The 22,568-nt window shown below is 40.9% G+C and overlaps 1 protein-coding gene across 4 annotated transcripts in view; it reads left to right on the top strand.

The window, feature by feature from the left end:
* HACD2 (3-hydroxyacyl-CoA dehydratase 2) overlaps positions 1–22,568 on the top strand; it is a 61,360-nt gene that overhangs the window by 25,911 nt on the left and 12,881 nt on the right. For 2 of the 4 annotated variants that reach the window (XR_003095677.1, XM_014523111.2), the window contains exons 4-5: positions 12,223–12,311; positions 21,079–21,200. Coding sequence is in view for 3 of the 4 variants with exons in the window: in XM_014523111.2 (XP_014378597.1) it covers positions 12,223–12,311; positions 21,079–21,200 (211 nt within the window). In the remaining variant the exon portion in view is untranslated. The remainder of the gene's footprint in view (positions 1–12,222; positions 12,312–21,078; positions 21,201–22,568) is intronic. The other 2 variants (XM_025212140.1, XM_025212139.1) reach the window with 1 other exon arrangement.

Genomic DNA, 22,568 nt, shown 5'->3' with positions numbered 1-22,568 from the left:
ACACCGGCTCATAAAATGGAAATGGGAAGGGAAACACAAGAGGAATCCTTTCACTCCTGCTCTCGGCAGAAGCTACTGGGACAAGGGGTTTGGAAAAGACAAAATCACTCAGACGCCCTGTCCACTGGGTCACGAGGTTTCAGCTGGGCCCCCTTGCTTTCGACGCTACCTTTTTTAGGCAGAATCGGGGCGGCTAGACCCAGCCTTAGTCCCAGACCTGGTCAGTGGCTCATTTTTCTAAATGCACACACACACATTTATTCAATCACTGGGAAGCCCTGTCCACTGGGTCACGAGGTTCCAGTTGGGCCCCCTTGCTTTCAAAACTGCCCTGTCAGGCAGAATTGGGGCGGCTGAACCCAACCGTAGTCTCAGACCTGGTCAGTGGCTCATATTTCTAAATACACACACATGCACATTCATTCAGTCAGCCAGACCTCCTCCCCCACACCGCCTTAGTTAATTAACGACAAGCCCGATGTGCTGTAGGATGAAGGTGCTTCATACAGTTTCTCCCTAAATAAAACGTACGTTACCAAACACAAAATGGGATCCTTTACCAGACAGAAAATTTTAGCCGGCAGTAAGGTTCAGACTGACCTGTTTTAACAAGGTTCAGATCCAGTTACCACGGCCAAGTTGGGAGCCTACAGGCAGTCCTCCTCCGAAACCCCAATAGAGATTTTGAATTAGGTCTCTTACCTCTCAAGTTTGGCGCCTCGGGGTTCGGGGGGGGCAGTCTGCGGTCCTCCTTTCTCAGCCTGTGTTCTGGATCCGAGTCACGGCACCAGGAATTGTCGTGGAAACACACGCAGCATACTTTTGGGTCAGGTCAGCAGAAGCTTTTATTCAAAAGAAACTACAGCTGTAGGGGGGGGATTCCAAAGTGACATGGATTTCCCAAGCACTTGGAAGGGGTCCCCCCCCAAGAGCAAAATCAGGAGGCTTATAGACTTTTTAACAGTTGCTTACAACTCACGTGATCATATAGTGAAATTAGCATGAAAAGCGGCTATAATATTACTTCATTATTTCTTTGCTGTAATCAGGATGGGAACTAATGGGGGAGGCGAGGTTAGTTCACAAACCTCCTTCTTGCACCTGGAAATCAGATTTGTACATACTTTTTTGCTATCTTCAAGGCCGCGGTGAGCGAAGCAGTTGCAGAGGAGTTACAAAGAACAAACACTTTCTCTTATCTGTTCTACTATACAGAGCCAGCAATTCTCCACAAAGCGGTTATGTCATCTTATAACTAAAATAATCAAAGTTTAAGGCATATATTTTTTCTGATTCCACAGGTGCTACACACAGAGTGTAAAATTTAGCACAGGCATAATTCTCTGCTGAATTAAGACCACGGTGTGTTACGAAGCCAACTGCCACTGTTTTGCCAAATCTAATTATTTATACAAATAAATTACTTTTCATAAGAAGACGGAGAATTCTTTATTCAGAAACTTCCTCTTGTGATTGGGAATGCAGTTGTTTGTGTAGCTCTTGACCAATTCATATTCAAGGCCAGAACCAACCAATAAGGTGCCCTTATGATTCCCAACCAAATGCAGAACACTGTGTTCCACATACTGTCTATGCATCTTTCCAGATTTAACGTATATCCTCATACTTACAGTACCTCTGGGTTTATTCTCTGCTTAAAGCTTGTTTCACTATAACAAATGAAAAATTACATTCCAGTAGTTGCATATTCAGCAGCAGAGGGCAGTGTAACACTGAGTAATGCAATAAATCTTGGCTTTCCAAACAGTTCAGTTGCTCCACGGTTATTTGTAGCAAGGAAAATTAGTAAGCCATGCACAGTTTTGCCAATAAGTGAAAAACAAGATATTTTTCAAAATAAGAAAGAAATGTAAAAAGTCTTCCATACAGCCCTTTCCCTATTCACTTACAAGAATAGCAGTTTGACCAAAGCTGTCATTAGCAGAAGGATCCAGATTTGCCTTTTAAATGGTTGATACAATTAAGCAGCTTAAATTTGTTCCAGTGAGGGCTTGACAAGGATTCTTACTGACACAGCAGCAATAACTTTTGTCAAGTTGCATACTTGTGTAGACCAAGCTAGCCAGGGAAAAAATACAGCTCCAATTCCTGAATTTGTGGGTACAATACCTCAATTTTGTTTTTATTAAAACTGTTCCTCTTACTTCATTGTCCTTATTAGTTTTACAACCATCTTTGCTCAGTGCCAGTTTGGCAAGGCTGCAGGTAGGAGCACAATGAGTATAGCATAGCCTGTCATTACTCGGTCCAGTAACCTTACATCCTGACACTGATACCAGCTTTAGATCTCCTTTCTCTTGAGGATACCTGTTTGATGCTGCAGGCAGAGGCAGGGTGGATAAAAATCAACACTTCTTAAAAGTTTTTTTAAAATGGGTTTTCTACTTAAATCAGATTTTTTTTATTTTTATTTTTTAAGATGCTTTAAAAAAACCCTGTATAAAGATAGTTTTAATTTAAGATATGTTACAACTCCAAGATATCATCATGAAACAGAGATTATAAATTCTAAATGTATATGATTTGAGACGATACATTCATGTAACTTTTTTAGAAAAGTTTTATAAATAAGTCACAACAGGCCATTAGGGGCCCAATCTTATGGGGTTCCCAGAGGCTCTTCTATAGATTAGTAAAGATTTAAAGAAAACCACTCTGCCCAATGGGACTCAGTGCTCAGCCTTGCAGATCCCAGTAAGCATCTCTGTGATGCTTAGTTTCAGTTCTCAAACTGTGGATTTATGCCTCCAGAGGTAACATCCTCACTAACAGCGGTATATGGAGATGAAAGATAACAGACTTGCTACCTACCCATCAGCCCTATTGTCTCTCTGCAAGTTTGTGTACAGAGTCAAGCCCTTGCCTCTTTCTAAAAGTGCAAAGTTTGAAGAAGTTAAATGAATATTGTTGGGGGTGGAGTAGATCTGGGCAAGGAGGAAGAGTCTGGAGAGAAATGCAGGAGGAGGGCAGGGTAGTAGAAACAAGAGAGAAACATTTTGAGCAGAATATTCCAGAAGTCTTGAGGGATACGTTTCTGAGTATAGCCTCTCCACTGATTTGAGATCTTCTGAGGGAATGGTATGGTAGAAGGGAAAACCTCTCATGGTAGCAGGCTGTAAAGGAGACCCTGTTTGGGACTATTTTAATGAAGGTTATATCAAACAACAAAAATGCATTTTTGGTAGAAAACAATGATTAGATCAAGGCTTCCTGACCACTGGTTTAAATTGTGATTGAAATCATGATTTAAAATCAATTTAATTTAAATCAAATCCGCCCTGGGCAGAGGAGTGTACCAGCAACAAGAATTGATTACTACTTAAATGAACTAAAATTGGTTGGCTTAGCAAAGATCGTGCATAACCAGAGTGTACGTTTTTACACTTCTTCTTGCTCAACTGATATCTCAATTCTATTCCTGCCTTTCAGTCCAAAACCTCTGCTCTGCTCCCCGCTACCCTCGCCCCCTGTCCCCAGCTCAGTCACAGAGGTACAATAAAGTTTAAGGTTAGATTTTATTTTGATTGGATGAAGATTCATTATTAATTTAAGCACTCAAATTTAGCGGGATATTAAATATATCCTAATAGCATACTGCAGTGGTTTAGGTACTGGTCATGTGGACCCAGGGACCAAGGTCTTGCTTTTATCAAAGCTGTTAGTTAATTATCAGGAGACTGGTAAAGTTTGGGTTATCTTGAGCCATATGACCAAAATAGGTGATGCTATCTAACTTTCTCTCCTGAGAAAGGACAGACTTTGACGTACTCTAGAGTACTTTGTCCAGTTTTGGGACCCCCCCCCATTACAGAAAGGATGTGGACAAGTTGGAGAGAGTCCAGCTGAGAGCAGCAAAAAAGGTTAGGGGACTGGGGGCTATGATTTCTGAGGAGAGGCTGAGGGAACTGGGCTTATTTAGTCTAGAGAAGAGAAGACTGAAGTGTGGTGGGGGCATACTTTAATAGCAGCCTTCATCTGCCTGCAGGGGGACTGCAAAGAGGACGAAGCTGGACTGTTCTCAGTGGGGGCAGATGACAGAACAAGGAGCAATGGGCTCCAGTTGCAGCAAGAGAAGTTGAGTTTAGATATTGGGAAAAACTGTCTCATGAGGATAGTAGTAAAGCACTGCAACAGATTACCCAGATGTCATAGAGTCTCCATCCCTGAAGGTTTTTAAAGACCCGGCTAGACAAAGCCTTGGCAGGGATGATCTAGCTGGGTTGATGCTGCTTTGAGCAGGGGGCTGGACTCAACCTCCTGATGACCTTCCGACTCTTATTTTCTGTGATTCTTTACTCGCAGCTGAACTCCCTTGCTGCCAAACACCACTGAAACCCAACTTCCACAGGCCAGATCCAATGGCTCTGTGGGCCTTAGGTTGTCAGTTCCTGGATTTATATGATCTGTTAGCAAGGGACTGTTGACACAGGAGGTTCCTCCCTGTCCTATTTTGCTTTGCTGCACCCAGGTGATCAAACCCTCAATTGTTCCTATTGTCAAATAATGTGTACTCATTAAAAAAAATCCTCGTTAGTTAGAAAGCTTGAGATGAGTCAGATTTCCCGTCCAGAAATATTAGTAAAGGTTATAACTGTTTCCGTTCCATTTTTACCAAATGGCAGGAAAGGTTCAGTTTTAGATATTGCTAAAATGGTATACGCTTTGACTTGCAGACTAAACGGTGGTTATGCTCTGTTAGGCATGTAATACAGAAGCATCAGCACTTTACTATTTCTGCTGGTTCCTCCTTGCTTTTCGACTCTGTTTGCAAGTGGCTGCTGATAGCTGTGTTCACAATTTCTTCTCAAACATCTTTTGGATGGTCTCCAGCTTGTCCTGCTCTCTCTCCTTCATTGTGCTTCAGAAACACCTCTTAGGAATTTGTCTCCACTATATTCTTAGCCTTTTTGCTGATAAAATCTAATTGTACTTTGTGGACTTGCCTTGCATTTAGCCCCCCAGGCATTCACACAACTGCCACTTGTCAAATAGTACTTGTTGACTCTGTCAACCTGATTTTTTTTTTTTTTTGGCTATTGACCTAAAAGTTTGTTTAATGGGTTATGGCAATGTGGGAATGACATCATGTAGTTCCCTGAAAATCTGGTAGGCTTGAGTGGTCAAATGACCCCTTGCCTTTTATCAGTTGACTCTGTTTATTGTTATGGAGGTTGCTTGCTTCAGAGCTTTTTCATATCACGGAGTTCATTATTAGTTTGCACTTGCAAATTCATGTAGCTGCACATTTTTTCTTCTCTCCAGCCACAAATCAACATCTACCAATTTTGTTTGTGTTTAACAACTATTCCTCTTGGTCAAATCAAAATCTCTTGCTATTTGCTTCTTTCTCCAACAGGGTTTTATTGGTGCATTTTGCATCTCTCAGAGGATCAGTGGTGGTTTTGTTTCTGGTTTTTTTTATAAGCAATTTCATGTCTCTATTCTTTTCAATCCAGCTGCGATCTTCACGTGCTGAAAAGCACGATTTGGAGTATCAGCTGGCCTGTTTTCAGCCAACTGGTGTCTGCTAGCAGAAAGCTCAAATGATTAGTTCAGATCTTTGTGAACACAATTCATCACTTTTATGTTGTCAGAACTGTTTTGGCCCCTGTTCTTTTAGAAATTGCTGCATTGTTCTTTTTGCTTTTCTGTCTCTCCGGAACATTTACTCTTGTTGATCTTGATGATTTTATTTTTGTTTCCAAGAAGTTTTTATTTGGAATTTTAAACTGATCATTATTGCAAGCTGTGCATTTAGTTGCCTTGGTGAATCTCATTTTTGAGCATTCCAGTTTGTTTGAAGTGTAGATCCATGTAGCTCTTGGTTATATAATCAGTAATGTTTTTTAGCTCTCAGCATTAATGTAATGTCCCAAAATATTTTGTATTAATCTAATGTTCTGCTTTGCTTTTCTCAAAGCAGTGTTTTTGTTAAAAGCAAGATGTGTACGTGCTTTGTCTACTGAGAACTTTTGTTGGCTGCCTGGAGTGAGGCCTTGTTGCCAGCTTGATGGCACTCCCCTGTTTCTGTAACATGACAACTTTTGAAGGCCACATCTAATCAATTCCAAATTTCAAAGAATGTCCTAGAGAGAAGTAGTTATCTGCGTTAGTGTGAAGTCAGGCAGAAGGTAGGGCAGGGTGGCATCTTAGGTCGTGTCCACACAAGCACGGGCATTTGTTTCCCTGGGGACAAGAAGCAGCGGCATGCCTTGTGCTACTGTTACTTGTCCCTGGGGAATACCTGTGCACCCTCTGGCGCTTGGCAGTTACCCCGGGTCGGGTAAGGGAGGCTAGGGGCCTCCTGGATTCTGCCACTCGGAGCCTAGCCGGCAGCTGGAATATGGCTCTGGTTGGCCAGGCTTTGGTTTTGGTTGGCGCACATTGCCCCCACATTTCTTTCATGCACGTATTTTTCTACCCTCATGGTCCGTCATGAGGCTGGTCACAACATCGGCCTGCCCACCTGTCTAGGGCAGTCCAGCTACCTGACTCATCTGCCATGCCTTTGTTGGAATTAAGAAGTTGTTCATAGGTGGAAGGCTGCCCATTTATTTGCCTGATGCTAAGGGCGTAATACATGCCTCCGAACCACCCCTACACTGTGTCCCATGCCTCGCAGATGACATCCAAAAATCACTTCCAACTCCCCTGGCCCCATTGCCTGACCGCACTTGGCCTGTGGTCCAAACTTGGCCTCAGGTGTCCTGAGCAGCCCCATCACACCATCCAATCCCAGCAGGGTGCAGTTTCAGGTCATGCCCCAGGACTAGGAACCTCCTCCATACCCTAGTTCCTTCCCTGACCTCCAGGTGTTCTGGGAGCTGCAGTCTGCAGGCTGGGTGATGTTGCACTTCTGGCTCCCTAGGTCTAACTGCCAGCTCTGCTCCTAGGGCCTGGGCTTATACTGAGGCTGCCCAGCCCTCTTGCAATCCAATGGCCTCTTTCAGTCATAAGACCATCTAATTAGGCCAAACCACATTTGCCAGCTATCCAAAGCCTGCCTGAAACCTCTTAAAATGGCAGGCACAACCTGTGCTCTGCCACAGCAGGGTCAACCCTCCCTACCCCACCGGGCACTGCTACCTTGCACTGCAGGAAATACCTGAATGTGTGGTATGTGGTGCTGCAGATACGTCTGCGGTGCCACATACCACACGGCTGTGCTCATCTGGACACGGCCTTAGAGACTTGCTGGTTCAGGGAGGCATAAGCTTTCACAGGCAACACCATCAATGTTTATCAAATGTATCTGTACATTGAAGTGCCACCCTGACCTACAGGGGATATTCAAGGCTTTAATGGTCAGAATTCTATGATTTTGGTGCACACCTGAAAGGGGAATTGGGGAACATAGAAAGTACCTGGGATCTGTGTAGCAGACATGAGCTTCAACCATGCGTTGAATTGTTGATGCTCGGAATGACATCCCTCAGAACAAAAACGTGATGGGAAATTAATGATGGCATCCTGAAATAGGGGAATGGGTAAGTGGCATTTGGGGAAAGAGGGACAACTAGATTGTTGGAACAGAACCGTGGCATGTAATGGAGTGAAGAATGGAGAGACACAGAGCCTGGGGCATGGGGAGCCTAGTGAATGAAGAGAGAATGCAGGCCAAACATCATGGAAAGGAACAAGCTACCTCAGGCATGGGTGGGCAGACAGGACCACTGGAGTAGGGGTAGGGGCAGGCCTGATTGATGGGGCCTTATGTAGCTGGGGTTGGAGAAGTGGCACATGGAGCTGGTGTGGGGGGAAAAGAGAATGGGATGCAGATGGCATGTGTTCAGTGAGCTCTGTATACAGAAACAATGAAGTGCAATCCTTTCGTTTGTTAATAGCTATGGTGAAAACCGTCCTAGAATACATAATGGCTAGCATCGATATTTAAAGTTTCACTATCGGGAGGTATCTTGGTGCTGGCTGGTAGATGGATGAATGCCTGTTTTGTTATAGGCAGACAAAGTTCTTTGGGTGAATATGATATCTTTTATTAGACCAACTTAAATAGTTGGGAGAAAAAAATGTAAGCATGCTTTCAGGTTTAAAAACCCTTCGTCAGGCTGAGGGTGCTCTTCCTGGATGGAATGAAAAGTAAAGAAGCCAGAGGCTGGGCTGGTATACATGCAAGACGGGCAGTCAATGAAGACGTAAATTGAGGAGTGGGTGAGAGACAGACTGGGTTGGGGGGAGAAGGGGGATGAATGTATCAGTTAAATAGTGGAAAGGTACTTGGGGAGTCAGATGTCAGGCAGGTTATAACATGTCATAAACCCAATGTCTATATTTAATCCATGATTTTTAGTATCCAGGAGGTCGATTAAGTGAAGTTCGTAGTCTTGTCTCTGAAAAGTGTTTTGTAAATTTCCTTTGAGGATTAGAACTGAGAGATGGGAGAGAGAGTGGTTTTCTTGTGAGAAATGGGCCCCCACTGGTAACTTGGGTATTCCTGTCTTTGCTCGATTTCCGGTGTGCGTTCATTCTGGTGCACGGTTTTTGTTTGGTCTGTCCTGTTTTGTTATAGACACTATCATAATTGCCCGCTTAATTAATTTGATCTCCATTTAAGACATAGGCCCTTGCATTTCACTGTGGGTGAGACAGTGCTGCTTTTGCGCAGTCTTGAGATACTACTAAAGAATTGTTTCACACATCTTTTTGGCATGTCTATGGATTCACTGGAAGATAGCTGGATGAGAGAGCATGCCTAACAAGGAACTTTGTTCCTTGAAGCTGCTTTGGGAGCTCCAATGTGTTGAATGTGGCACTGAGCTTTACTAAGTGCTGAATGCAGAAACTAACTAAGATTTTCACCAGGTCTTGTTTGCAGCATGAAAGTTAATTTCAGTTCTGGAGTCTGTTTACTTTCTTTCATAGTCTCAGTTGTCATGAAGCAAAAGTTGATTAAAAAGAAAAATGATACCTCCTCGTGGTTGATGTGTCCTAAATGAGCAAGCAGATCACATTTCCCCCCCCCCCCAACCCCCCCAGGCCTTTTTTCTGCTTTATTTAGGCAGCGCATTTGTTCAGCCACTGGGGTATATTTCAGAAATTTGTATGATATTGTTTATCTTGTTGATCAGGTACCTTTGTTTTTCTCATCGTTTTTATTACTTTCTAATGAGTGTCTCTTGTTTTGTTGTGATAGCTGTATGGTGTCTCTGAAGATAGTTCTTGAGAATCATTTTTGTATGTTTCTTCCTGATCCACTCAGATCCTAGCCTTTTTCTCTTCCCTTTTCAAACTATCTCTCCAATACACTTCTAGAAGTTGGAAGTAATTTTTGAAGCTCTGTTGATGGTAGACTTCAGAAACTGGAAGTGCATCTAGCATCTCCTATCTGAAACAGTAGTAGTAATATATATATATATACTACTAGTAATATACTATATTGGTAATATAGTACTAGTAATTATTTATTTATTTTTATTTATTTTTTTTTTTTTGTGCACTGTGCTGTCGAGGAAGATAACACATAATGTCATAAAGGTATAGAAACGCATACTGGATGTGATCTTGAAGCCCAAAACTAATCCCGGTTTATTAGATCTTGGATGATTTAGTAGATCCGCCTTAGCTGTGATACAAGTTTGGGTCATTTTATTTTGCACCTCAAAACTCATTTTAAGAATGCCAGTGAATGCTGGCAGTTCATTGGAAAGCTTCAGGATTGTTTCTGTATCTGTATTGTTGAACTAGATGAACATCCCATGTTAAACTGTATATCTGTGTTGCCCTGGGGGGTCAGGCCAACTGTCAGGATCTCAATATTGCGCTGTTAGACAGGAGGGTGTGACACAATTGCACATATACAAAACACACACAAATCGATTAGGTGCATACACACACACTACCAGCTCAGGCGCATACACACCCAAACCAGCCTAGGCACATGCATACTTATAACCAATTCAAGCACATACACCCCAAAAGTTAGACACTGATCACTGATTCATACATCATGCGCACAATGCCATTATATATATATGGAGCAAGGCTCCAGCTGCTGGGGCAAACTACAGGACAGCCAGTAGGAGCTGGGTAGCTGCAGGATGGGCGGGGTGAGGATTACAGAAGGTGCGGGGGAAGCCTGAAAACTAATCAACCCATGTTGACACCCCGCTCAGTATTTATCAGACCAGTTCTAATCTGGATTTACAAAGGACTTCCCCCCCCCCCCCCCCCCCCACACACACACACAGCGGCAGCAGGGGTTAAAGAGGTTTGGTGCAGGGGCTGAAGTCCCCTGAAGTCCAGGAGGAGAGACAGAGAGAGAGAGTCCAAATTGTAGGCGGAGGTATGCAGGTAATATCTACCTATCCAGGCTGGAAGGGGTCCTTGTCCAGTAGGTGTTGTCCAGAGGCGGGTCTCTGGCAGGGCCTCTGGATGGATAGGTGGTGTGGCATGGTGCTGGTCCTGGTGGAAATGGCATTCCCCCTGGGTCTGTCTTCACTGCCCCTTTTTATAGGGGCAGACCTTGTATGACCCTAGTGACAGGAGGCATGCCCAGGCAAGGGTCAGCCCCTGGCGTACTGAGCATGTGTGCTCCTTGCAGAGATGTGCAGTTTCGGGTGTCTGTAATGGTGAGAGTTGCTGGTTCTGCAGGGTCTTTTGACTTTCAGATGCTGGTTTTGTCTCTGTTCCTGGGTGAGGTCCATGGTTCCTGGGTGAATCAATGCAAGGTGATGGTCCAGTCATTACAGGCCATTCAGTAGAGGCCTGCTACCATTGTATTTCAATCAGTTCCAATCACACTCATTCATCCGGGAACCAATTTACACGTGAGGGGTATGTGACTCATACAGTTGCGACACAGGGGATGCCCAGGCAGAGGACAGAAGATAGAGGCTTGACATATAAAATGGAAACTTGACATGACTTTGGTTCACTTACAAACACGGGCCTAAGCCATACAATATCCATATGAAACAATAAAAATCAATACGAAAATGATAATAATACAATATACAACAGTGGATATCCCAAACCAAAACCTTGCTACCAAAATAAAAATGTTTAAAGCTTATCCTAAATCTGAGCTCACTTATACTTATCTATAGGGAATAGAGAGGGAGAGAAAAAGGCAGAAATGGTTGGGGAAGGGGAGGGGGAAAGCATTTTAAAATAAATACCAAAAAAAAAAAAAGAAGAAAAAAAAATGGGGGGTTTTGCTACAGCTACATCTAGATGAGCACAGACATAGCAGCGCAGGGGTATTTTTTGGCCCCGGGAGATACCGGGGTTAAAAATACCCACACCAAAAAAAAAGCAGAGTAGCGCACACAAGTGGCAGTGTGTGCTGCCCTGAACTGGAGCCTGGCTGGCTGGAGCCACGCTCCAGCTGCCAACCAGGCTCCCTGCCGCAGCTGCAACCCCGGAAAGCCCCCAGGGACCCTGGTTGTTGGCCCCATCCTCTCCTATCTCACCCAGGGTAACCTGCTGCACGCCAGAGCGCGTGTGGCACAGGCATTCCCTGTGGACAAGTAGTAGCAGTGGCACAAGGTATGCCACAAGGTGTGCCACTGCTGCTTGTCCCCAGGGAAACAAATGTCCATGCTCCTGTGGATGCGGGCTATGGGCATCTATTTACACGTGTAATTAGCATGGTGCAATAAACTCCAGCACAGTTTCCATTGCAGTCGGCGGCTTCTAGTGCAGTGTATATATGTGTGCCTGGGACTGCAGCAGTTAAAGCCAGGGCAGAGTAGCCCTGGGCTGGCAGCAGCCGCAGGGGGTCAGCCCCGGTCATGGCGGAAGGGCTGGTTGGGTGCTACAGTGCATAGCAGGCAGCCCCAACACTACAGCACCCTCGTGCCCCGGCCAGCCCTGGTCACTACCTACATGTGTGTTGTGGCAGTGTAAAGTACTCCACTGTAGGATAGTACTTGTCCCAGACAGCACTGTCCTACAGCAGAGTTAGTTCATTTACTGCGCTGTAATACAGGCGCATGTGTAGACAGTAACACTTCACGGTGGAGCTAATTGGTCAACTTCACAGGTGATTCCAATGTACTAGGCTCTACAGACATGTCATGGAAAACCGATACTGCTACAAAAAATGAATATTTAATTTTTAAGTTCAAGTTCTTGCATTCTAAAAATTCAGGATGACTAGTTTTGATAATATCTGCTTTATTAAATCTGTTTGTCTAATACAGTTCATGTGAACATGCTCACCAATCCTAAAATATTTTTCAGGCATCGTTCCCTCTTCTGTTGTCCTGACTGCTTTCCAGGTGATGTCAAGGGTTTTTTTGACATGGGCAGTAACACACAGTGTAAAAGAGGTAAGTGAACCAATGCAGAATGAAGGGCGAATGGGTGAGTGGTAGAAAGAAGTTAATATTGGTCATAGTCTTGCTGTATTTACAAATGTTCTCTCCCTCCTCCCTTTTCCCTCTCCTCCCAATATAAAAATAGTTTATATGAGTTTCTCTACATAAGAATATTTTACTTCAGCTCAAATCACATTCATTATAATGCAGTATTCTATTTTTCTGACACCCTAATTATATTTGTGCACCATCCTAAAGCTACTGAAATGGTTGGAAAAAATTTGCTTGCTGGTATTTTACTTCACTTGTGGTGACCCTCCACATAAAAGTATAAAGCAAAATAGAATAACCTGCTGTTTTTCCAGATACTACAGGACTTCTTCAGATCATAAACATTTGTTCCGATTCTGTTTTCTCCCTTTTACAGTCTTCTGGACTCTTAAGTGTTTTGTAGTTGAACCCAAGCTCTTCCTTTCCAAAATGGGTATTTTATCACCCTGGTCTAGGTTTTGATGGGGAAGATGCAATATTTAATTTGCTAGTTACTGAAACTTAGATATTCTGGGAAATATTTGTAAACAGGTCATGGGGCTACTAGAGCCAGTAAGAGATTGTCACTCTCTTTACTTTTCATTCCATCCAGGAAGAGCACACACCAACTGCTGAAACTTCCTTAGCCTGACGAAGGGTTTTTGAACCCGAAAGCTTGCGTAATAATTGTTTTCCAACTATTTAAGTTGGTCTAATAAAAATCAGATTCACCCAAAGAACCTTGTCTGCCTATGCCCTTAGACCAACACAGCTACAACCTAGACCCCTGTCACTCTCTTAGTGAAATTCCTCACGGGAATTCCTTTCATCATTCTTTCATGGCACTCGATTCCACTGTGTAATTTTGATTTGGGCAACACCAAATTGCTGTATCCTGAATTTTGATAATTTATAATGTCCTTTTCCATTCAGCTTTTCATTGAAGCAGATAGCAAAGCTCCTTTTACTCAGAGCTGGAGCAGGATCAAGCATTGTAGCCAATTCCCATTCTCTAAGAAGCTCTCATTACTTTTCTAAATAAAATTTCTAATATTATTTTCCTTGTACAGAGATGAAATATTTGAAAGGTAGTTATTTGCCTTTTAATGATAAAGAAAACAACAAGAATAGTTAAATGTACTATAATAGTTCCCAAAGTGTGACATGGACTGTCCAAATGTGTGGGATGATTGTATAAGAATATTAATTTATTTAAAAAAAACCCAGAAGAAAAGAATATAGTATATGAACAACGTTGTCAGGATGGTCAGAGTGGATTTTGTTGGGTTTCTAAACCGACCATGATTTTGGTAAGTTTTCTGTATTGTCTTACACCTGCCCAGGAAGACAAATGAACCAAACCAAAGCTAATGCTTTCTACCTCCATCTGCCCCAGAAGCCTAACTAAGATTTTAAAAGAGATCCTCATGACCCTTAAATCATTTTTATGGGCACTGTTTTCTAGGATATAGTCCCCAGTTCTGAAAATATGCTCTGCATCCTTCTTTCCTCTATCTATACCTTTTAAATGCGCCTGTCTTAAGATGTGTTTTGTTTGAATGGCTCCAACTTGCATAGGAAACCAGAAGATCTGCAGTCTGTGCTGTCCTCATTACTAGCCAGACTGCATCATCTGCACATTTCATCAACGGTGTCTAAAGTAGTGGTCCTCGTCCTGATCCAGGTGCAACCTTACAGAAACACCCATATTTGATGATATCCTGCTGAGAATCACTTCATGGAGATCTGCTGCTGAGTTCTGACTCCATCTGTGTGCACTTTCACCTGTTGTTGTTATTTTTTTCCATCAGAATATAGGCATTACCAAGTTAAATGCCTTAGAATTATTTTACATCTATAAAGTTTCCTAGACTTGTTATCTCATCAAAGATTGAAGTTACTTCTGGTATAACTTTCTGCCAAAAGTACATCTTGGTTCATTATTGGCTAATTATTTCCTGTGTTCCTTTTATGGACAGATACCCACAAGTATGTGTCCCTGTTGCCATAGTCTGCAAAGCTGTCTACTAAATTTTCCTTATTCCTATGTTTGTTTTTCCTAGCTTGCCTATGCATATATGTTAATTATAAGGCCTTACAACCATGAACTTTTTCTTCCTACTGTCATGATGCTTGTTCCTTTAGTATTGTATTCCACACAGTTTAATACAATTACTCGGGAAGCAGAGAGAGACAAAACATTTTCCAATAAAAATTCAAAACGCTTGAGTAAATACTGTGCTCTACTGACAGATCTCACTGTGAATCCAGATAATTGTAGTTAGGGTCCTTATCGGCTCTAAAGGGGGAGTGTGGGGTGGGAAACCTCACTGGTGGTAAGTGCCTAATTTCAAGTAAGCTAAAAAGCAAAGGCTTCAGGAAATAGAGTGATTAATCTAAAACATTAATTCTTTAAGAAGCCCCCTTAGACAATACATGAAACTATCCTTGCCAGTTCTGTTGCATTTTGAACTGAATAGTTCTTTTAATGCAAGAATAATGGTAAAGGACTTATCCATGCTGAATAATTTTTTTCAGTCTTAACACCATAATCATTAAGGATTGGGCTGTCTGTGCTACTGTTTTATTATCCTAAGATTTAGGTTTATGGATGGTGAGGACTTGGGTAATGCTAGCTGCCTTCAAGAATGGCTTTCCTACTACCCAGAACAGTAACAGTAAAGCAGAGAGCAGGTCAGGTGAGGAGAGTCTCTCGATTTTGTGCACCAGCAATGATGCCATAGCATCTGGGTAGATGTTTTTACACTGTCATGAGAGTTTTCTGCTTTTTCTAAAGGGCTGTCTGGACAAGTGAGATCCTTGACGAAATCCAGGATTAATGTCTTACACACCTGTGTGGATTTAGTAAGACCTGTGGATGCATGAGGTTTTGTAATACACTTCAGTTTTTATGTTAACTTGAGTGAGAAGCATTTAATATCCTGCTTATCCAGATTGCTTGTAGATATGGTTCATTCTTTGGAAGAAGAAACATTAGTAACATATTCTCTTGTTCTTTTGACCATTTAAAAAACTATTTTGACGTGATTTGAAGCATGATTTTTGCTCTTAACATATGTGTGCTTTCATGATATTTTTGTATGGTGTCATCCTATTCCTAAATATAACAGTCAACCGTAGCTGCATGGTAAACTTCCGTTGCGCTTTGTTCACTGTTTGGGGGAGAGATTAGATTCTTTTTCTACAGTCAGCTGGGACATGGCAATTGTTAGCTATGTGGGACAGGTCCAGTGTGTGGTGCAGTACATGCTGTCCAGCAGGTATTTATGGGAATCTATTTAGCCTCTGGTGAGTCCTGGTATTAAGACAATGAATAAGAAAGGGAAGGAATGGCCAGGAATGAATCGCTCAGTTAAAAGTAAGTAGTGGAACAATAGAGCCTTTTAGGGTTTTTTTATGTTACCCGTTTTATGTAGATCATCAATGACAACGTTGGAATCATCTGGTGACTTGTCAGTGGCTTGTGTGTAATGTTGCTTGATGATTCCTCACTCCAGTAGAAAAGCATTATTATTATGGGATCTTGTTTGGAACCAATTAAAAAGCTGGGAGAGGTGTTAGATGCGCTTTCAAGCAAACAGTGCCCTTCCTCAAGTCCAGTATTTAAAAAAAATTAGTACAGTTGATCAGGGTGGATTTGATTTAAATCAAATTGATTTTAATTCATGATTTAAACCACTGGTTAGTAAGCCTTGATTTAATCACTGTTTTCAACCAAAAGTGCATTTTTGTTGTATATAACCTTCATTTTTGTTGTATATAACCTTCATTAAAATATTCCCACACAGGCTCTCTTTTATGGTCTGGCAAGCCTGCTACCATGAGAGGTTTTCCCTTCTACCATACCATTCCCTCAGTAGATCTCAAATCAGTGGAGAGGCTATACTCAGAAACGTATCCCTCAAGACTTCTGGAATATTCTGCTCAAAATGTTTCTCTCTTGTTTCTACTACCCCGCCCTCCTCCTGCATTTCTCTCCAGACTCTTCCTCCTTGCCCAGATCTACTCCACCCCCAACAATATTCATTTAACTTCTTCAAACTTTGCACTTTTAGAAAGAGGCAAGGGCTTGACTCTGTACACAAACTTGCAGAGAGACAATAGGGCTGATGGGTAGGTAGCAAGTCTGTTATCTTTCATCTCCATATACCGCTGTTAGTGAGGATGTTACCTCTGGAGGCATAAATCCACAGTTTGAGAACTGAAACTAAGCATCACAGAGGCTTACTGGGATCTGCAAGGCTGAGCACTGACTCCCACTGGGTTTTCTATAATCTTTTCTAATCTATAGAAGAGCATCTGGGAACCCTATAAAACTGGGCCTCTAATATAATCCATGGCCTGTTGTGACTTATTTATAAAACTTTTCTAAATAAGTTACATGAATATATTGACTCAAATAATATATAATTAGAAGTTATAATACCTCTTCCATGATTACATCTTTGAGCTCTAGCATATCTTAAATTAAAATTATCTGTATATAGGTTTATGTTTAAAAAAAAAAAGTATCTTAACAAAAAAATTAAAATACAGTTAAATAAAGAAGTTGATTGAAATTTTAAAATCTGGATTTATTTTTTTTTGTAAATTGTTGATTTTTATCCACCCTGCAGTTGTTTCACCAAAGAGAAATCCTTGGTTCTTATATATTTCCTGGACCCTCCTGGCTACAACACCACTCAAATCCTACTAAAAAGTTGAACAGTGTGTATAATGTATATAAGCTTTTTAATTTTTAAAACTGGCCTTTTCAGAAAACAATTTAATTGTATCAGAGTATTTTAGGGAAGTATATCTGTGCTTTACAGTATCTTGTGTGGGTAGATGAAACTGCCATCTGCTATTTGTCGGGTATACCAAAAAATACTTGAGAAAAGGGAGACTGCCATTTAACTGTGCTAATAGCTTAGCTTATTGCTCTGGGATAGTTAGAACTTTTTAGTCTGTAGCATTTATTGGTATTGATAAGACAAAGTCCACACTAAAAGTTTGACAGTCAGTGACAGAACGTTGTGAGTTAATCATGACTGCGTACTCTGGTTTTACATCAGTGTAGTTTTTGTAGTGCTCTACCAGTAGATTTAAATGTATTATCAAGACCCATGCATCTTTTCTAAACCCCCATTTTCTGTGTGAAGACCACATATAGATACTATGGAGGGACTTGAAGTTGTTTAGTGTTTCTATTTTAAACTCTGCCCATTTTTCAATCATTTGTGGCTTTTTGATGTGTTCATCCTGTGGACTGAATTTAGTTTCTGGAACGGCTTCTTCCCCAGGATTAGTTTCTGGGGTTTGGGCTTCTTTTTCTGATTGATTTTTAAATAGGGCCACACACCAAATGCCTGAATCATTTTGCTGACTGCCATCTACCAGTAGAAATGTCACACCCTGCCTCCCCAGAAAGGTCAAGTTCTCTCTTTGTTCCTACACCGTACAGTTACAACCCCTTTCATGCATCTGCGAGAGGAAACAACAGTAGAGGTTGCATGAACAATCTTACTTGTCATTTCTTGAGTTATAAATCTTCATTTTGTATTCTGACAGTTTTTCTTAACTAATATAAAGACTGCCTCTTATTCACAGTCATCAAGATAATCAAAAATAAGTGCAGAACCCACATTGGTGATGAATCAGTTTAAAACAGCTGTCAACAACAGTTTAGCCCATGGTCTGAACAGCTTAGTTAAGGTAGCATGTTAAATGATCAGTCATATTAAGAGCATGAAATGCTTTGAATGCAGTACTAAAGGTTTATCCAAATGTCTACAGGGGAAGTAGTATATTTTAAAGTAAAAAATAAAATGAAGAGGGATTTTAATAAGAGTCCAGTGATTTTTTTTTTGCGGAGAGCACAAGGCTGCTAAGCATAGCCCTGCAATCACTCCCTTACACTGCCCTGGGTATGCTGTCCTAGGGAAAGGGATGATATTTGTGCTGAATTGATGCAAGCTGTGTCTGATTGAATGAGATTCTTTATTATTGAATGAGGCTGTTTAGCAAATCAGATCTTTTGAGGTTTGATGCGCTTTTCAGACAGATTCACAAATCTGTTTCATTTGAAGCATTAAAAGAAAAACCCTACACACACAATGAGGAGTTCTAGTCGTTATAAATATTTACCACCAGACATACTGATAATTAATCTGGAACCTCATTCTTTCTCTAGTGGGGTAATTACATCAGAAGAAACATGGTAAAGAAAGGAGTACTAGTCACCTGTGTCTTTGTTTCACTATTTGCAGACTGTTCTAAAACATTGTAATGTGCTTCCTACCAAACTATTTTCCAGCCATGTTTGTTTGGCTGATTAGATATAGAAGCAGGTTCCTGTAGTAGCACTACAACCACTGTGAATCATTTTCAAATGCATTTCTGTAAGAATAGATTGGGAATGAAAAGAGTTATGATTTGAGAAAGCAGTGGTTACAGAAAAGTTATACCACAGATTTGATAGCGAATACTTTCCCCCTCTTCTCAAACTGTGTTCTCTGGTCACCAGGCATAAGAACCAGTTTCTTGCTCTCTGCCCCGGTCTTCTTTTCCACCCCTTCCCCTCCTCAACTCACACCTCCAATTTTTGTGCTATATCTAACCACAGTTTTGTTGCTCATGTCCACCCTTAGGCCCCTCTGCTCCCAAGGCAGGTGAAGGCTTGTACAATGACCTGTCTGATTAAACTGTCACCAGGATACCATTTTTCCCTTGTGAAACAGCGTGACTGAAATGAACTAATTAAATCCTGCTCCTGATTTGACCAGAAGGTGCAGCTGTTGAGTGCTGTGAAGTTTGCCTGGCCCGGGAAACACTGCCATCTCTGCAATACTTGTACTTCTTTCTAGTTGAGGAGTCAGCCCTGCTGTCTGTAAAGCAAAAGCATCCAAAGGTCCCAGTTAGGTTTCAGAGTCCATTGTTTCGCCTTCTCTAGAAATAGATAGGCAAATGCAGTCCTCTTCCGTGAAGATCCCTTTTTTATACATGAAACTAGAGGAATTACTATACAACATGCAAGCAATTGGTTTCATGTCAAAAGAGACAAAGAAAACTTGCTATCAAGTGAGGTAGAAGCTGCTTAAAATATAAGTATTATAATCAAGAATAATAACAATGGCCTTTTCTGGAGCTGCTGCGTTTCCTTACGTAAGGTCACGCTTTGCAGTCTGCTTACTACAAATGCCTTTTTACCTATTGTCCCCCTGAGCTTTTTACAAGCAAACATATGATCACCTCTGTTTATGTGCAAAGGTTTCAATGGGCCCATATCTTTTCTTGTTCCTCTTTTCTGTGTGTGTGCACGTACTTTACTCTTTGTGAGTCGTTTGTATCATCTGCATCAAGTGACTTCCTTTTCCCAAAGAATTGTGGGGGGAAATAAGCAGGCACTGGTCAAAGAGGTTTTTTGTTCTCACAGTCTAGTAAAACTTGGCTCAGGGTTCTAATACAGCTGAGAAAATGCATGACGCTACTGGAAAAAACTAAGTGTAAAAATGTTTGCTGAAATACGTATTATGTATGACAGGTTACAGCAGTTCATAATACAATTATATGGCCACATAAACTGCCATACAGTTGCCATTCTTTTTCAAATTTGACAGATAGTTGCGTTCCCAAATCTAATCTAGCACTTTAAAAAAGATACCTATGGTTGGAATATAGCCTTAAAAATGTGAACAGAGTAACACTGATTCTGTGATATGTCCCAAACACCGGCTCTGAGAGGTAGGAAGCGTCCCAGTCTTCTGTATCTACTTTGAAATCCAAGGATGCTTTTTCAATGATCCTTTTAGTGGAAATTGTGCTAGATCTAGTGGTAGAAAAGGAGCCAAGGTAGGGAAAGGCAGATAGTTGAGTTTAGAGAGGTCCTGCCTCAGCCTTTTAATTAGTGTCTAAAATTGAAATATAGACTTCTGTCTTCCTAGGAGAGCTCCCCCTTGTTCCGAATCAAACTAGTAACCTGTAATTTTCCCTTGGCCAGCTTCTGTGATGAGTTAATATTTTTCCAAAATAAATTCTGAATCACACTGAGAACTAAATATATGGGACTGTAAATCTATCTACTGATGGGGCTGCCATCAACATAATATGTGAATGCCTCACACTCTTGAATGTATTATCCTCATAACTTCTTCATAAGATAAGGAGATACTGTTATTCCCAGTTTGCAGATGGAGGGCCTGAGGCACAGAGAAACTGTGGTCAACTAAAGTCAAAGGTCACACGAGAAATTGTGACAAGGCAGGAAATTGGACCAAATCTGTTCAAGTCCTAGGAGTTGTACCCCAGTCGTTATCCACCCTTCATCTTTTAACTAAATCTAATATCATCTGCTCTGTGGCATAGAAAGCAAGATTAAAACTGGAGTCAGCCAATCTGTATATATCTGGCAGGTTACTGAATTGTTCCATTTTCTGCACATCGCTTGGACTTAACAGGGGCGTAGCATAGTAGAGCTATGAATACAAACCATAGTGATCAGGCAACAGGTTTACACCGTTCACATTGTCTAATTTTCTTGTGAATTTTTCATTATTGACAAGTATTTATTAATTCTAAATACGATTGCAAAAGCACTGCGTTGCTCTTAAAATATTTGGAATTCATTCTCGTAACTGATGTACTGAAACCATCTGTAAGGATTAATTTCTTTGTGAACTATTTCTTGGTGTATAAGTAACTAATAACATTTTTCAACGTATATTGTATATTTTCCTTCTCTCTTTAATAGGTACAGAGTGAAGACAGTGTGCTCTTATTTGTTGTTGCCTGGACAGTCACAGAGATTATCCGTTATTCCTTTTATACATTTAATTTACTAAACCATCTCCCTTATCTTATCAAATGGGCCAGGTAAGACTTCTTTATAAATCTTGCAACACCAAAATGTTTTTACTGACATGGCAGAAATGTACCCTTTAACAAAACAGAAAAATGATCCAGTAAGTAATGAAAATGGTGGTGATATGAAGAATTGGTGATCGTTAGCAAATTGGCACCTTTGTAAAAATGGGAGTTGAGACCTTGTAAGACCTTTAACTTCTCCAAATGAGAGGCCTCATTCTCTTCATGATCACGAAAGAAATAAAAATTCTTGTTTTGAACTGTTTGACATTTTGGTAACATGATAAAGCATCAGCTTCAGTATTTGAGTTTTGCTATAATCTGCGGGTCAGAGTGAATGATTTCATTTTTGTGCAGTCTTGTAGCTCAAAAGTGCTCGAAAACCATTGTAATCCAATAGATGAGACTATTGGTTTGTAGCAACAGTCCTTCTTATTTTTCACATTCGGTAGACCACGGTGAATATGAAAAGTGAGTTTAAGATTTTAGGTAAATGTGTAAATGAAACTTTAAAGCTGAAACGCTCTCTTCAATCAAGTAATTAAAAAAGGTATTTTGGGGTACTGAACTTGTGCCTAACTTTCCCTGCCAATTTGTCACATTTTCTTTAAAGGAAAAATAATCTTTCCCTCCTGTTTTGGATGAAAAAGCCATACAAAGGGGTTGTCTGACTATGTAAATGAATGGTAGTTAAATGCACAAAGTAAACAAATATGAGAAAACAGGCAACGCGTTATCTAGTGTCCTTTCTATTCATCTGAAAAAGTTCAGGCAAATGTTATATTTGTGGCCCCCTTTCATTGTGTTCAGTTGTACTGTTACAGTTTTTTTTCAAACCTCATATTTTTAATATTTCAATATGAGTTGGAATGGTAGTAATATATCCATCATGTATTTTTTTTATCTACTGTAAATTCTTCCTTTTTAAATTGGTCATCTAGCTTGAAAAATATGTTGTATGTTTGACAGGTTTTTGTATACGGGGCATTTCATTGCTCAGTTTTGGCAGTGAGGCGAGACTCGTTTTTAAAGCCAACATCCTCAAATGATCTAGAGCTCGAGTATCTACAAGTCTACTTTTACCTGACTTTTTATATCAACTAGGTACTAACCCTTTTAAACAAGAGAGCTACCTCTACTGGTGGGTGGCTTAGAAATTCAATTTATACTATTTTAGGGCTGTTCTCCAATCCAGTTTTTAACTCATTGGAAGCATCTCAGCTTTCAGTTCATTTTGACTCATTTTACATAGGCGGTAATGGATGCAGTGATCAAATACCAGTTAATAGAGAAACAATATTAATATTAAATTTATTTGAGAGGTTTAGACACTTAAGTAAGCATAACTTTGTTTAGCAAAAACCTGTAAGAATCCAG

Source organism: Alligator sinensis, unplaced genomic scaffold (genome assembly GCF_000455745.1).
Source record: "Alligator sinensis unplaced genomic scaffold, ASM45574v1 scaffold1226_1, whole genome shotgun sequence".
NCBI lineage: Eukaryota > Metazoa > Chordata > Crocodylia > Alligatoridae > Alligator > Alligator sinensis.
The sequence above is the reverse complement of the archived record's forward strand: the minus strand, read 5'-3'. Positions and strand labels throughout refer to the sequence as shown.